The following is a 17,024-nucleotide window of genomic DNA, read 5'->3' on the forward strand; positions in this document are numbered from 1 at the left end:
GATTTTATTATCTGAATGAAAAAACAAATTCCTTAAAGCTACACTGTGACATTTTCCCCCATCTAGCGGTGTAAAGGTATATGACCATCCAGTGAATATTAGTGTCTGTTCCTCTTGATTCTGATTTTGTTTTAACTCCTACGGTGGCCGATTTAGTCCAAGATTAACATGGCAATCCCCCTCTTCACATTACACACGACCATCGAGTGTTAAAACGCGAAAGGCACAGCTTGAATTTACGTCCCTCTTTGGCTAATGTACTTTCAAGATGGAGGGGCAACATGGCGACCGGCATTCGAACCCCTCACCCGTATGTATTTTCAATGGCATATTATTAACTTACAATACTTTATTACTTGAAAGAAGTAAATATACATTAATGAGCACATATATTTTTGAAAGAAATATATGTTTTTAGCTAAGAATGAACTAAAAAAGTTACAGATATTTTTATTTTTTATTTTTTACTGTTGGTTGGACCCAATTCTTTTAACTAGAAATCAGTTTAGTTTCAAAATCAACTTCTCTTTTACTCCAAACTAATGCCTCTGATGTAAATATAAGAAAATGTTTGTTGATGTGGTTTCTTTTTTCGTTTTTTTCCTAGTCTAATAACTTTGCCATCTCATGTTCTGGATCCATTGCATGACGTGTAAACATATCTAGTGTTATTTTTTTAGGCTTTTAAGGAGTGATGGCTAAATTTGCCTGCTCTTTCTTCCATTGTAGTTATAGAACAATCATGCCCACCTAAAGGCCGCAGTGGTTCCAACAGACAGCCGCCTTACTCAACATTACTGGTGAATCGCCAACAGAAGACGGCACCGGCTTTCCCGCCCCTGCAGCCCTCTCAACAGCAGCTCTCCTTTGGACAGGTCAGTTTGTCCTCCCCTGCTTCTAAACCTGTTGCACTTAAATAAATAAAAAGAAGCCTAGCTGAGATGTCTGAATCAAATCAGACGTGAGGCTTTTTGACATGGAGCATGAATATGGCCCAGATTTTACCACCACAATTATTTGAAATTAGTTTTATTTTCAAATGTATTTTATGAAATGCTTAATATTTATTAAAGGGGTCATGACATGGATTTTTTAAATTATTTTAATATTTTCCTTGAGGTTCACTTTTAATAATAAAGGTTTTGCACACATTTCAAACTGCTTCAAACTGTTTAAACGCTGTTTAAACTGGATGTATCAAAGCAAATTTTCTTTTACTCTCATATATGACCTGTTTTCGTGAGTAGCTTAAGCATGTGGAGTAAGTCAAAAATTGAACGGGCATCTGTATACCATGCAAAATACCAGTAATCTTCATTCCGAGTTCACACAGAGCACATTACTGGTAATGTTACAGCTTCCCCTACTGGTAAATTGACACAACCAATTTACTGGTATTTTTGAAAAGGTCCTGTTCACACATGATCGGTTACTGGTAATTTAACAGTAAAAATGTGTGAAAGGGGCTTATGTGTATCTGATATGAATAAAACGCATCTGTAAATCATATTTGAAAGGATTGTTATTGCTTCTTCCATAGACACACACCAGTGTGTATTATACGCGCACCACACATTAAGAAACACTGCCCTACAGGCATTTGCAAATGGGACACAAATCCTACAATATTCAACATTTTCAGAGTTTGGTTACATTAATGCTTTTTTTGTTCTGGCATTTTACAGCTATGACCCTTGCAGGATGTTTCAATGGTACAAAGACGTCTTTGAAGGAAATTTTTATTTCTCATGTCATGACCTCTTTAAAACTAAATATGGTGGGCCATTTATCAGTTCTCTGCTAGAACAAAAATAATTATTGGCTGATTGACTTCAATTAGTGTTGTAGTCAAGACCACCTAACCCGAGACCAAGACCAGCGTGTGCCGAGACCAAGACAAGACCAAGACTTTGTGGGGTTGAGACCAAGACAAGACCAAGACCAGCGTGTGCCGAGACCGAGTCAAGACCAAGACCAGACCAGACCAGCACTTCTAAAAGATCCATATCTACAATCCGAGAAATGACTTGTATTTAGTTAACATATGTAATTAAAATATTACTAGCGCTGTTACCAATTTAACCACCGACAATAAAATGAATGGCACAGAATTTGCAGCTGAATTGGTACAATTACACCTTCATAAATAATGTTAAGATTAATGTAACATTAAAACATTAACATTATTTAACATTCACGGAATCAACCGATGTGTTCAAAGCAGCTGATTCATTTTAATAACGAAACGTTGGCCAATTAGTAAAGTTTAAAAATTGTCATTTAATGTTAACTTCTTGTTTCAATAAACTATGTTTAAACCGTTTATAACCGTTTGTATGAATCAATATATTTGCAATCACATTTTTATTCATGAAAACAGCTCTCTGGCTCTTGTGATATTGCCTTATTATATTCTGTTATATAAAAAAAACTACATATCAGAATTTTTTTGATCATCTATAATAAATGTGGGCTTTTTTGAGACTGCTGCATTGCTTTTGAACCCAGCAACAAAATAAATCACATTACAAATAAGTTATTGATTGCATTTTAAACAGTACGTTTTATATCAAATCACATTCATGATGTTAAGTCAGACAAAGCAGCAATTTAATGATTATTATTGCAGTCAACATTGCTTGACTGGTCTTGAGATAAAATCCCGAGTCCTCTAAGTCCGAGACGAGACGAGACCGACTACAAATGCGGGCCGAGACTGAGACAAGACCAAGACCTTAAAAAAAATGGTCTTAAGACCAGTCTCAAGACCAAGACCGGTCTCGAGTACTACAACACTAGCTTCCATATTGGTGTGCGTCCTTACATTGATTGAGTCAGTCTCACAGTTATGACTTAATTTGCCATTTTGTTCTTTCTTGGAATAAACTGATTGGTTCGTGCTTTAGGTCCAGCATTACGGCTCATCCCACCAGGAGTGGAATGGCAATTACAGCCATCGGCGACCTCAAGCCTTCATCCCGCCCACCATACATGGCCACACCTTCACTCTGCCGCATGGTAGTCCCACCCACACGGTCCATCCTCCTCAATCACACCTGAGCATCCACCCTCACACCCAGCCAACTTTACTTTCCTACCCCCATTCAGGCCCCCTGGTGACAAATGCCCCCATGGCCCACCTCTTGGCTTCACCTGGCTCCACACGGAATCACGTCTTTCAACCGGCATATGGCCTTTCCCATCCGGCGGGCCACCTCGTGCACCAGGTCACTGTGGGGCTCAACCGCCTCTTGCCCTCTCCCACCCTCCACCCTCAAGGCCAATTCAAGCCCCTGTTCCCGCCACACTCCTTCATCGCATCACCCGCATACGCAGGCTTCCCCCTCAGTCCCACCAAACTAAACCAATACCCGTACATCTGAGACTCGCTCTGCAACCCTATGGCAGGCGTAGCGCCAGGCTCTCTGCAGAAACCACAAACCACCTGGTTCTCGCACTCAAAGCCATGGCACGAGAGAGAAAGAAAGCGGTTTCTCCGGATCACATAGACTCGAGTGCAATTAAAATGAGCTTTAATAAGAAACGTTTGGAAAGTCTTTAGCATGTAGATAAAGAAAGCGCACGGTTGAGAAGCAAGATATTGGATGAATAAGAAAAAAAAAAGAAAAAAACTGTTTTGCACATTTGATCACCTTATCGGATTTTCAGATCTTCAGATTTGAGCGCTCCTCTAATGAATATCAACAATGGTGTCCAAAATCATGTGATCGTCAACTTATTTTTATACATTGCCTTTACCTTGTGTACAACACATCTTTGTTTGTAAAGACAGCCCAGTATGTTTTTCACAACTGATAAAATGTGTCTGTGTTTTTTTTTGCGTTCCAAGTATTTGTACTTTTCTCTGCGTCTTTGGTGTCGTTTGGAATGGAATCTCTTAAAAGAGTCATTCGTCACATTCTGCATGTGTTGCATGTCAGAGAGAGGCCTATAGGGGCTCTTTATGTGTCGAGAGGCTCGCTGCATTGTTGTCCCCAGCCATAGTGCCTTATATATATCGGCAGTTGTTTGTGTTCTACTACACTCTCTCTGTGTATATACAATGTGTTTGTGTACGTACGTACGTGTCCTGGACTGCAGCACTTGCAATTCAAATCAGTCCGCTCATTTTTTTTTTGTGTGTGTGTGTGTGTGTGTGTGTGTGTGTGTGTGTGTGTAATGGTTATACACACTGGTGTATTATTTCATGCATAGATAGACATCAATGTACTGCATTGCACAAACTGCAGTCCTTATTTTTGGATCCAGTGTATATTTGGGATGTAGTGAGTTACTTTTCGTTACTTCATTGGAGAACGGCATGCTTTTGCGAATGCTTGCTGTTGGTTTTGATTTGATCTCATTTTTTGTCGTTATCTTGAATTCACTAGTTGTGTAGAGATTCTTTAAATTTCTATTCAGAAAAATCTTCAAATCTAACAGTATTTGTACTGTTTAGTAAAACTGCAATACAATCTATATAGTTAAAGGTTTGTTTTTCTTTTTGTCTGTGTATTTAGTTCTTTGGGTTTGTGTGTGTTTGTGTTTTGTGTGGTGGGCATGGCTTTGACTAGATGAAGACACAAATGCAACTATCGGTCTTTGATTCAGGGTCATGGATTCATCTTAGCCTGAGCAGACCATGCAGTATTTGATGTATAGACACATATGAGTATATATATACATATATAATAGAGCTAGTTTTTTAGTGCTGAAGCTTGACACGGTTTAAGGTGTGCAATTGTCATTTATGCATGTGTGAATTGATTTTTTTTTTCTTAATTATACCATTATATCACATGTTGAAAGCTTGTTGGTGTCAACTGCATTTTATACATTCCGTCAGGGAGAATATATTGTGTGTTTATATATATATATATATATATATATATATATATATATATATATATATATATATATATATATATATATATATATATATATATATATATATATATATATATATATATATATATATATATATGAGTGTGTGCATTTTTGTTTTGAGTTCGTTCTGCTTGGTTTGTGTTTTTGCCTCTTGAATGAAGTTTGCTTGTGCATCACCAAAGACTGTAATTTGAAGGCTCTGTTCCAGAACCTAGCGATATATTTCAAAGCATCGTAGTTAAACTCACGATGGAAAGGTGTCAGAAATTCTCTTAAATGGAATCATCCTCCGTGGCTCTACCATTGGAAAAATCCTAAAGGTCAACTTGCATCGTGTGCCTCGTAAACCAAACACATTATAGCCTTTGACGTCATTGAATCGCTGTCAGAATTGTAAAACGGCAGGGTTGCCAAGTCCGCTGTTTTCCTGTGGCGTTTGGTTACTTTAAAATAGGCTTGCTGCTATAGTCGGTGTTACCGGTGTTCAGGAGCAACACCTTTTACATGACTTGCCCACCGCGGCACCGCCCCCAACATAGATACATATACATATACATATACACATTTTGGTCAGTTAGAGAACAGACAGTACAAATAAAAACTGAATGTGCCTGGTTAATACAGCATTGGCTAAACTTGAGTCGCAGCACAAACAAGCAGCAGGAGTAAGATTTCATTTACCACGAGAGTGGGGAGCTGACTGACAAGGTGACTGCGGAAGATTTGGTTTCAAAGCGAAATGTAAAAGTGCCTATTTAAGTGAGTTTGTCATTTTGTTGTGCTTTTCATTTAGAATAATAGGTTAATGACCTCATCATTCAAGCAACCCGCCCCCGAATTGCCGCTAATTCCAAACCGAAAGTAATATGCGCAGTCAGTCATTCACTGTGCGTGTCCACTGGCCCGTTTTCAATTCTTTCATATGCAAAGCTTAACTTCCAGAGGAATTCATTGAAAACTCTCGCTCCGTTATGTATGCCAGAGCGGAAAGCACATTTTCCTTTCAGTTTAGAATTAGCCATTTAAAAGACCCTGTCGGTGATACCGGTATTAGCTGTGTTTTCACAAGTCGATTAACCAATGGGAAAATTTCCTCACCGCCACGTCCCTACTTTTAAACTCTTGCTGCGGATTGATTTCCCCCCATAAATTACATTTCACTGTATTGCTTGCATTTTAAATATTTCATATTCTACCAATGATAAAACAATTTGTCACAGGGCCCACTAGCCTTTTGAGCTGTGTTTATGGTCATTTAAGATATAGTGGTTTTCAATATACAGTCACTGTAAAATATTTATTTTAGGTATGAGTGGCATATTTTAAGTTTTAAAATTTGGGATATGGTCATTAAGGCTATTGTGTGTTTGAATGGGCTAGATGTGTTACACAGACCTGGCAACCCTGTACAATGGGTCAGTATTGTTTTGTGAATACAGGATGAGAAGTGCCATAAAACGGAATCCTACAGATCACAAAATCTACTAAAAAAATTTTGTGGTGAACATGTTAAAGCTCACAAGAGTAAGAGCTGTTAGATTAGCAACATCCTAACGTCAAACTCTTTTTGCAATCAATTGTGGGTTGAGCGCCTTAACGAGAAGTTACTGCTTTTGTAGAACGTTCTGCATCGGCTGCGTATGAAGTCAGTAGAACACAAAGCAGCTCGCTAGGTTTTGGAACACAGCCGTTTCTCTGAGCAAGGTAGCTACTCTCTCTGCATAGACCTCACGTATACTGTAGTAATTATAGTCATGGGGTACATTTCAAAAATGGTATTTAAAAAATGGCTGAGGTTATGTTTAGCTTTTTGAACAAGTAATAAGTCGTATCATCTATCTTGAATGTATCATAGACAAGCTGCTATATATTGATTGCCACTTCAGATAGCTGTGAAATTAGATTAGACTAGTTCATATCTGCATTTGTTTATTTGTATAGAGTCTCTCTGATTGCCTAAACTAGAAGTGGATTTTGATTTTGAGTAACTTTAGCTTCAATGTTTGGAGTGTCATTGTAACTACTGTATTACTGATAATGGACATTTTAGAATATTTCTTTTACTTTTTTTTTCAAATCAGTATTGTATCTTCATAACCGTTCTGGCTCATCACTGCATATTAATGGATGTATATGTGTAACTTAATTTGTGTACGTTTACCTGTTTATCTATGTTTTTGACTTGTAATAGCTTGCAGGACTGATTTAACTTTATTCAAACGAAAAAATGATTCTGCTGTTTTTCAGAAATGCATACATTTGTATTTTTGTCAAAGAATTTTCGGTTAATATGAGCAGCCCCATAACCTCATGCCACTGAGCACTTATTAAAGGAACACACCGACTTTTTGGGACTTTGGCTTATTCACCATGTCCCCCTGACTTGGATATGTTCATACATACCATTTTTATCTCTGTGCGTTTCATAACACTGACGCACCCACCGCTAGCCTAGCTTAGCACAAAGACTTGAGGCACACGGCTCCATCTAGCCAACTGCTCAATAAGTGATAACAACGGCAACATTTTCCTACTTACATGGTGTGATGTGTTAAGTTGTGCAATTTTCTACACATACCAACATGTAAATAGGAAAATGTTGGAGTTATTTTGTCACTTATTGAGCAGTAGGCTAGCAGGAACTGTTTACCTCCAGTCTTTGTGCTAAGCTAGCTTAGCGGTGGGGGTGTCTAGCGTAGTTATGGCACGCACTGAGATGACAATGGTATGTATGGACTTATCTAACTCTGGGGGATACGGTGAATAAGCTAAAGTCCTAAAAAGTCTGTGTTTTCCTTTAAAAAGGCTAGTGTGAAGTAACCACATGGCCATGGTTTGATATGAGAGTACAGTGTTGTGATTTAAATGAATTTAGTGTCCAGAATATGAATCTGTGTCCAACTGAATTGTGATTTTATTAATGTTTGTCATTTGAAAATTGAGAACATGTTTTTTAAACAAATGCTCACTGATGTCAGCTGATGTGTTATATTCATGTTTGGTCATGTCTTTTTTTTGTGTTTCTTTTTCTTTTTTTTCTCAGTTTCCTTGATCAGTGTAAGCAACACTGTGTGTGCCTTGATTGAGATAATGACACATTCACTTTGCAAAAACAAATGTTCAGCTCACCCACTGACCAGACCAAATATGAGACAGAACAAACAGTATAAGTACCATTCCAGGGATCGAAATGGTTATATACACTTTTTTATATATCATAGATAATATTAATTGGACTTATCAATCACTAATATGTTTCTAGTTAATCTTAGACAGCTAATTTTTAAGATGAAAAGCCTTGTTAACATTAATTTTGATTCATTAAGAATGTTAATGTTTCGATCCCTGTGAAATGGCATTCACCAGCATTTAGCCTCAGAATACGTCCCGTGTCAATATAGAAAAGACTGTACTCAACACTTTCAATATTTATGTCAATACTATCACTATCAATATTTTCAATATTTATTATGTGTTCATGTTTGAACAAATTAATGGATATGGATGATTTCTGCTGAACTCTTTTCTAGTAACAGTATTCAGTAAACATTAACAGCATTTTTATTTCGGAAATTGCGTTGGCAAAATTACATCTGGGTCTTTTTACAGAATAGTTTTGTCTAATTTACCATTCAACCTGAATTTCACTTCCCAGTATGATGCTTTTCAATTGATTGTATAAACAAATACATGGTTTAGATCATATTTTTATCATCTGTCATAGAAGTTATTTCACACTGCAAGTTATGGATTTCATGTTTCAGTTAATTAAGAGTTGATCAAATTAAAACGTTATTCACTGTTTTGATATTTGTATACTTTTGTCGCTTTTTGTTTAGCGTTTCGTTTCATTTGCTTTGATCTGGTTTGATGCTACACTAGTCTGTCACGTAGCACTTGCACTGTGCAATATTTAACAGTATGAGGACTGGGGAAATGTAACCCTTTGGATATAATGTCTTTACAGAGTGTAATTGATGTTTCCTCTCTAGTTCTCAGTGAATAAAGATGTGACCAAGCCTTCTCTTCTTAGTCACATTAAAATGAATTTCCAGGTGACTGTTGGTGAGTGAAAAATCATCATGGTGTTTTATTGTCAAGATTCACTTTGAATACAATAAGAAAAATAAAGTAAAAAATAAAAAAATAATCTATTGTTGCAACCCTTTCTAATTGTATTACTTTTAGAACCAAAATATGACCGGTATCTTTAAAACTCAGACATGGCATGACATGCTCATCTTCATCATAAAAAAAAAAATGCATTACACTAGGAAGTTGGAAATTCTGAGTTTACATGTTGAAGGGTAATTGTGCTTCTTTGTTACCCCTCTGTAATTTCTGTATTTAATTATTATTAACATTATTATTAAAACAATTACGCCACAGTAGGCACTACTGGTGGGTATTTTTAGTGACCGTTACATTATTACAGTAGGTGATGAGTATTTTTGAGAAGGTCATTCAGAAAATGTCCAACCTTGATTTAGATTAATTTGTTATTAAGGGGACAATGCAATTTCATAAAAGCACATGCGAAACATGAGTAAAAAAAAGCCAGAATTAGCCAAGAGTCCCCTGGCCAAGATGTTAAAGGTCCTGTTCTTTGCGATTCCATCTTTCAAACTTTAGTTAGTGTGTAATGTTGCTGTTAGAGCATAAATAATACCTGTAAAATTATAAAGCTCAAAGTTCAATGCCAAGCGAGATATTTTATTTAACAGAAGTTCCCTTTCAAAGCCTACAGCGAACGGCCGGTTTGGACTACAGCAGGAAGTGCAGGGATGTAATGACGTCACTAGACTCGTTTGTTGACTAACCCTCCGCCCACAAGAACACGCAAAATAGGGAGCGTGGTCTCGTTGCTCTCCCACGTGGAGAAGAGCGCGCATTCAGTGCTTGCATCTCCCCGTTATGGTAAGAGGCGGGACCTTTCTGGACAAAGTGCGCTAAGCTGCTGTCCAATCGCAACACGGGAAGCGCTGGCCCAATCAGAACTCGTTGTGTGTTTCTGAAGGAGGGACTTCATAGAACAAGGAAATCATCAGGCCGTTTTTAGGACAGAGGAAACAGCGCTGTACAGATAAGTATATTGTGCGAAAAATACTGTTTTTTTTTTTTAACATGTGAAACATGAACTCATGTTATATTGCACACTGTAAACTTAATCAAAGCTTCGAGATCACGCGAAGAATGGGACCTTTAAGTAAATATGACAAAAATATACATAGTTATTTGGCTTTGACTGTTTTTAATATACATTTGTTGGCAAAGAAATAATTTAACTGTAGAGAGTTTTTCTTAAGAAATATGTTTTTCATGCTTCATATTAACAGCTTATTTTGCTATCTGTTGTATAAAAAATAAAACACAATTGTGCTGTTGGTGGAAACCACGTTCTCACACGTGAGAAAAACTGGAAAATTTGTGATGCAAAGCTGAATGTTCATCAGCTATTTAGTCTTCAGTCTCGCATGATCCTTCAGAAAACATTTTAATTTGCTGATATAAACTGATAATAGCATTCTTATAAATACGATCAGGCTTAACATTATGGACATATGACTAATTGTGTAAGTGGTCTCACTGTTGCCTCCAAAACAGCCCTGACCCATCGAGGCATGGAGTCCACCAGACCCCTGAAGGTGTGCTGTGGTATCTTGCACCAAGATGCTAGCAGCAGATCTTTTAAATCCTGTAAGTTGCGAGGTGGGGCTTCCAAGGATCGTACTTGTTTGTTCAGCACATCCCACAGATGCTCGATTGTATTGAGATCTGGGGAATTTGGAGGCCAAGTCAACACCTCTGTAGCGACTCAGGCGAATCAAACACACAATCGCCAGTTACATTTAACAAATATGTTTTGAAAGTTGTGCTCACTAGCATACCTTCCCCCAACACAACAGAGGGAGATTCTTCAGTCACCCTGGAAACCATCTGATAAGATCTTTTTATGGCCGGAAAGAATGTGGCCACATGAAGTCTTATACACAAAGAGCTTAAGACACAGAGCTTTTGCCTCAAATTATAGACAAACCATCTATAAATGAACATGCACCCCAGGACATTATATGTAAACACATAACTGTCTTGTAAAATGTTTATTCTGTATGGTATTTTGCCTCTTTTTGTCTTTGTCTTAACAAAGTACTAGTTCAGATAACCTCATATATGTCATGTCTCCTATCAAATTAATGCTCACTTCACGACTTACACTTCCATGTATATCACTTATTCAGAAAATGCAGTGTGTGTTTGTTGCATTAATTATAGTATGAAGAACTCAGAGACCCACTGAGTCCAACTTTTAAACAAAGAGCTATAAATTCTGCTGAGGAATTTCCCGCCGGGAACTCCCAACACTCTCATTGGTTAAGTCTAACCCTGGAGGGTGGGACTATTTCCAGACCTTAAAAAGACCAGTGAAGACAGGCTCTTCCCTCTTACCCTGTTCTCTTACTCCGCTCTCTTCACTTCTCCTCTTGCTCTTACTGTGGGAGCCAACACCCACGGTGGGGGGGCTGGCACTTAAGCCATGCCACCAATGCAGGCCCTCCAAGCAGGCCTCAGCCCTTCCAAAAATCTTCTCTTCTACAACCCGATCTTCAAGAACACGAAGCATCGCTAAAGCAAACAGCCGCTTCCCTCCCAACCTCGGAAAGGACCGCCGGACACGCAGAGACACGCAGAGACACACACACAAGCGAGAAGCCAAAACGAAACCAAAAAGAATGCAAGTATTCTTATTCTTACTGCTGTAAAGAGGGTGTGTTATTTTCCCGTTGGGATAAATTAACTCCGTGAAGGTCGTATCTGGTGAACTGAAGGAAAGTTGTTGCTTACCCTCCCCCACTCTCTTTGTCTCTCTCTCTCTCCCTCTCTTTGTCTCTCTCTCTCTCTTTTATCTCTCTCTAACTTCAGTCTATTCATTATTCTCTTTTATGTATTCTTTCGTTAATATCTATACTTCTACTCTCTTGATGCATATTTAGTATGTACTTTCTGTGTGAATTGTAGTGTTATTTTTAGTCTGTGTTTATTAAACCTTCAAAAGACATTTAATGAGTTGAATCTGTTATTCTGCCACATACACAAAGTCAATGAAACTTGCGATCTAAACGTTACCTAACTGCTTATGCTACTATGTTAGTAAAGTAAACTGTATGACCATTTGAAATATTGAACTTATCCTGATCAGTAAAGTTAATGTTTCTTATGCGCTCGTAAAGCAGTAATCCCTTTATTGAGAATTGATTTGAAAAGTCTATAACTAATTTGCAGGACAAACTTAGTAGGATAATTTCAAGCAATTTCATAAAGGGTTACTTGTATTTAATTAAACAATTTTCCCTATCGGAAAATTTTAATACGTAATGAACAACTGGCAAATTATATTCATAAATTCATGAATATTGAATATTAAATCCCTTTTGAGTTAATTATTCCCCGAGACATTAAACTCAGGAGTCGTTGTTGTTACACCTCAAACTCTTTGTTGTGCTCCTCAAACCATTCTTCAACCTTTTTTGCTTTGTGGCAGAGTGCATTATCGTGCTGAAAGAGGCCACTGCCACCAGGGAATACTGTTTCCATGTAAGGGTGTACATGGTCAGCAACAATGCTTAGGTAGGTTGTACTCTGCATATTTTGACACACTTCTTGAGCAATTTGAAGTATAGTAGCTCATCTGTTTGATCGGACCACACCACCAGCCTTCACTCTCCACGTGCATCAATGAGCCTTGGCCGCCCGTTTCACCACTGTTTCTTCCTTGGACCACTTTTGATATATACTGAGCACTGCAGACCAGGAACACCCCACAAGAGCTGCAGTATTGAAGATGCTCTGACCAAGCCATCTAGCCATGACAATTTGGCCCTTTTCAAACTAGTTCAAATGTTCGGGCAAAATGTTCACTTGCTGTCTAATATATCCCACCCACTAACGTGGGTGTGCCATGTCAATGTAGCGTGATGAAAAGATTATTATTATTTTCACTGGTCATAATGTTATGCCTGATGTAAACGTAAATGTTTCTTGTTTTATCACATTAATTTATGAACTAGGCCTACATGAATCATGATATATTTTTAATTCAAAACAGTGAAATGTCATTAAAAAAATGTAGTTTGCATCAGTCCATTACTGTCTTGCTGAATATTTATTTAGTAAAATAGTTGTCTAATACTACTTGCATCTTTTTACATACTCGTTGAGATATTAGCTGTGTATACATGGACCTTAATAATCCGATTGTAATGACTTGTGTAATCCTGCAATTCTCCTTCCACTCATCGTCTGTGAAGTAGAGCAGAACAATGTCAGTCCTTGTTTTGAACTAACCACAGAAGCTTTGCTTCGTTTTTAATGCTTGATTAGGGTTAGTTACCCCCAAAATGAAATTTATGTCATTAATGACTCACCCTAATGTTGTTCCTCACCCGTAAAACCTCTGTTAATCTTCAAAAACAGAGTTTAAGATATTTTATATTTAGTCCGAGAGCATGCAAATTATACTGTCCATGTCCAGAAAGGTAATAAAAACATCATCAAAGTAGTCCATATGTGAAATCAGTTAGTTAATCAGTTACTTTATCCTCAAATAAAGATTCAAAAGTTTATGAATTCGTGTATTGATTCATGATTCGGATCACCAATGTCACGTGATTTCAGCAGTTTGACATGCGATCCGAATCATGAATCAGTACGCAGATTCATGACCGTTTATCTTTATTTGAGGATTGAACACAAGCAAGGAAGAGAAGACAATGTTGAATAAAGTCGGGTTTTTTTTTGGACCAAAATGTATTTTCGATGCTTCAAGAGATTCTAATTAACTAACTGATGTCACATATGGACTACTTTGATGATGTTTTTATTCCCTTTCTGGACAGTATTGTGCACACACTTGGATACGCTCTCGGACTGAATATATAGCCTATCTTTATAATATCTTTATAAAATATATTCTAGATAAACAGAGGTCTTACTGGTGTGGAACGAGTCATTAATGAAATCAATTTCATTTTTGGGTGAACTAACCCTTTAATATCGAAAATACAAAGAGTTCCGTTGTTCATTCTACTACTGATGACAACACTGATAGCCTACATTTAACGTATTTAACGAGGTAACTTGAAATAACTCCCACACTATCCTGTTTTTGCATAAATATAATTGAAGAACAAATAAAAAGCTGTTTTGAACAACATGAACAACGCTACAAGTATGAGGGGAAGTAATTATTTTCCTCATCTTTAATCCATGCCATGGTGACTGTGGGGCTACACCTGAAGAGCTGGACAAAAGTGTTTTTAAAGTATGTTTATAGTATTATTATTATTATTATTATTAGGTGTAATAAATTTGTCTAATGGTAATATACTCCACTGACCACTAGAGCATGCACATGGCACAAAACAAGCCCCGCTTTCCTGCATGCGATCTCTCTTTTTTTCATTAGAGAGCTTCATTGAACAACAAACAAAGAATTACATCCCCAACATCCGATCACAATACGGGCGGTAAGGAGGAGTGTAACCCATAGATAAAACCAGTCAAAAATGCAGACCTCTCTCTCTTCTCCAGTGTCGCAGTGATGGTGGACTATGGGCATTTCCACGAATGCGTGTTCCCTCTGGCACTTGGAGCGGCGTGACCACCGCACGTCCCACTGACTCACGGATCTGAGCAGATGTCTGGTCCTGTACCGACATCGGGCCACCTCCTCTGCAAACACAAATGGCTGGTCGTGTCGCGGGAATCTGGAGAGATTTGCACATACTGAGCGGCAGCATCCTGCGCTCCGGAGAGAGGAGGAAAGGATGCTCGTGCACACACGCTTCTGGAGGAATGCGGAGCCCTAAACTCTCATCTTTAGCAATATTTCTACTTTTACTACACCCCGCACAGGCTTCTGACGGTAAGGCGACGTCTCATCTAGCATATGCTGGCCTTAAAATAGTATTTCTGACGCAAGTCTTTGAAATGCAGATCAAGCCTAAATGAGCTGAACAATAATTTTGTTGAAAAGAACATCCTGATGGCACATGTGTTGAAAGTCTGATTATGATTGATTACGTCCAAAAACGCATCAGATGGAACTTTTACACCATTAGAGCATGAACATATTTTAAAATGTGGTTAAATAGGCAGATCTTACTTTTAGCTGTTTTAGCTCTTCATTTTCATTCAACCCATTTTTTTCACCCGTTGCGTTACAATAGCTAGGCTACCTGAAACCCATAATGATTACAGTCACTTATGCTCTTATTCACTGTATGCGTGTAATAGGCAATACAGTACTTTGGCTTGACTTTTGTAAACTGTAAGTGTGTGATGTAATGTGATCAACCGCACGTGAGTGTCCAGCGGTAACGCAGTGAAGTGTGTAGGCGCGCTGATGGATACTGCAGCTCGACACGAGATTGCAGCACTCTGTTGTCTTTAAAACACACCTAAATCACTTAAACCACATCTGTTTCCTAACATAATGGCATATCATTACATGCATCATTTAATTGCATGAAATAACTATAACACACCTGTCCCGACTCCCGAAGCGTCTAATCTAAGGACTAATCATGTTTTGAGACCATATTGCACAGTAGGCGTCATAAATCAACCGGTGCAAAGGAGCATTAAAGCTGTCCACAGCAGCATGGTCTGATTTTAGATGCTGAGGTTTGCAGGTTTTGGAAATACTGGAAAAGCATCTGCAAATATCCTGTTGTTCTACATCATGAATGGATTTTTAGGTGGGGGGCATGTCTACGAAGATTCACATACATTGTGGAGAGCAGCTAACAGTTGATTAATGGATTAATTCTAAAAATAAAATGCAGAAAGGTTGGAAAATGTCTTTAGCTTAGTAAAAAATGTCCAGTTCAGTGGGGATCTGCTTTAACTGGGTCACTGTGAGTGAGGTAGATCAGTGTTTGACCTGTTTGAATATTTCTTCCAATATTCACATTTATAAAGCAGAGAACGGTTGGTTGGCACAGGGTTCCAGTAGGGTTGGTTTGGGGTTATAATTTGGCGCTGTCACACAAATTAAGCCCCCTTGTATGGAGCTAGAAATATGACTAAATGATCTGAATTTGAATTGTATAAATCTGAATTATTGACAAGTGTAATCTAACAAAATTGAATATTATGTTGCATTTTACATAGTTCTGAATTTGAATTTTTTAAAATGTTGAATATAGAACCTTTGAAATTGAACACATCTGAAATGTTTTTGTGTCGAAATTGTTTAGACATGTATTTTCAAACAGCAGATATTTTGTTCTGAATTAATCGACTGGAAATATTCAGTTTTTGAAAATACAGATTCAAGATTTCAGATGAAAAATAAATTCAGATCATCAAATTCAATATTCTAAAATTCAGATCATCAAATTTAATATTCTAAAATTCAGATCATCAAATTCAATATTCTAAAATTCAGATCGCAGAAATTCAGATCTTACAGAAAGTAGGCCAGAGGTCATCAGGGAAGAGTAAAGGATGTCAGAAAAATCCAACGGAGCACCATATCTGATCATTTCATTTCCTATTTGTAATGGAAGAAAGAGAAAAGATCAAACAACCCCTTTATACTTTTTTGTTTATTTTAGATTAATGCACAGAAAAAGAGATTTCGGCTAGATTTCTCATTTTTCGTGTGGTTTACCGCACAAGGTTGGGTACTGATTAATATTTTATATATCAGATAAACTTTTTTTTCTGTGAAACGGGTTAAGTTGCACAGAAAAGTTGCCTGATCTAGGACCTGCCCAGTACAGTTTAAGAAGCGGTAGTCTTCTACTGCTATAAGACTACTATTTTGTTGAACAGACCTGGGCTGAATCTGAAATCGCCCCCTATACCCTCAATACCTGCAAACAAGTTTCAAAATCCGGCCTATCAGGTAGAGTACAGAGTAAATTGTATGTACTGTACAGTGTATTGGGGGGATTTTTGGTGGTATAAATATATTGATTTTGTAGTAATATTCTCATCAGTGTTCTATCAGCTTTTACATAGGCCTAATTAAATCTGCATATTTGTGATATTTACCCCAGGGCGTTTTGTCATTTTATAAAGGCCATTTTTAAAATCTTATTAAATGTATGCATTTCATGTTCAATTCTTAC

The 17,024-nt window shown here is 37.6% G+C and overlaps 2 protein-coding genes across 4 annotated transcripts in view; both read left to right on the plus strand.

Annotated features, from left to right (window-relative positions):
* The window catches only part of hipk3b (homeodomain interacting protein kinase 3b), a 90,213-nt gene extending 85,352 nt beyond the window's left edge, over nt 1-4,861 (plus strand). For both annotated transcript variants that reach the window (XM_067419683.1, XM_067419684.1), the window contains exons 15-16: nt 730-875; nt 2,907-4,861. In XM_067419683.1, coding sequence (XP_067275784.1) covers nt 730-875; nt 2,907-3,383 — 623 coding nt within the window. In that variant the 3' untranslated portion in view covers nt 3,384-4,861. The remainder of the gene's footprint in view (nt 1-729; nt 876-2,906) is intronic.
* Nucleotides 4,862-14,300: 9,439 nt separating this feature from the next.
* The window catches only part of kiaa1549lb (KIAA1549-like b), a 140,333-nt gene continuing 137,609 nt past the window's right edge, over nt 14,301-17,024 (plus strand). The window contains exon 1 of one of the 2 annotated variants that reach the window (XM_067419686.1): nt 14,301-14,809. In XM_067419686.1, the coding sequence (XP_067275787.1) occupies nt 14,629-14,809 (181 nt within the window). In that variant the 5' untranslated portion in view covers nt 14,301-14,628. The remainder of the gene's footprint in view (nt 14,810-17,024) is intronic. The other variant, XM_067419685.1, reaches the window with a different exon arrangement.

Source organism: Pseudorasbora parva, chromosome 16 (assembly GCF_024679245.1).
Source record: "Pseudorasbora parva isolate DD20220531a chromosome 16, ASM2467924v1, whole genome shotgun sequence".
Classification (NCBI taxonomy): Eukaryota; Metazoa; Chordata; class Actinopteri; order Cypriniformes; family Gobionidae; genus Pseudorasbora; species Pseudorasbora parva.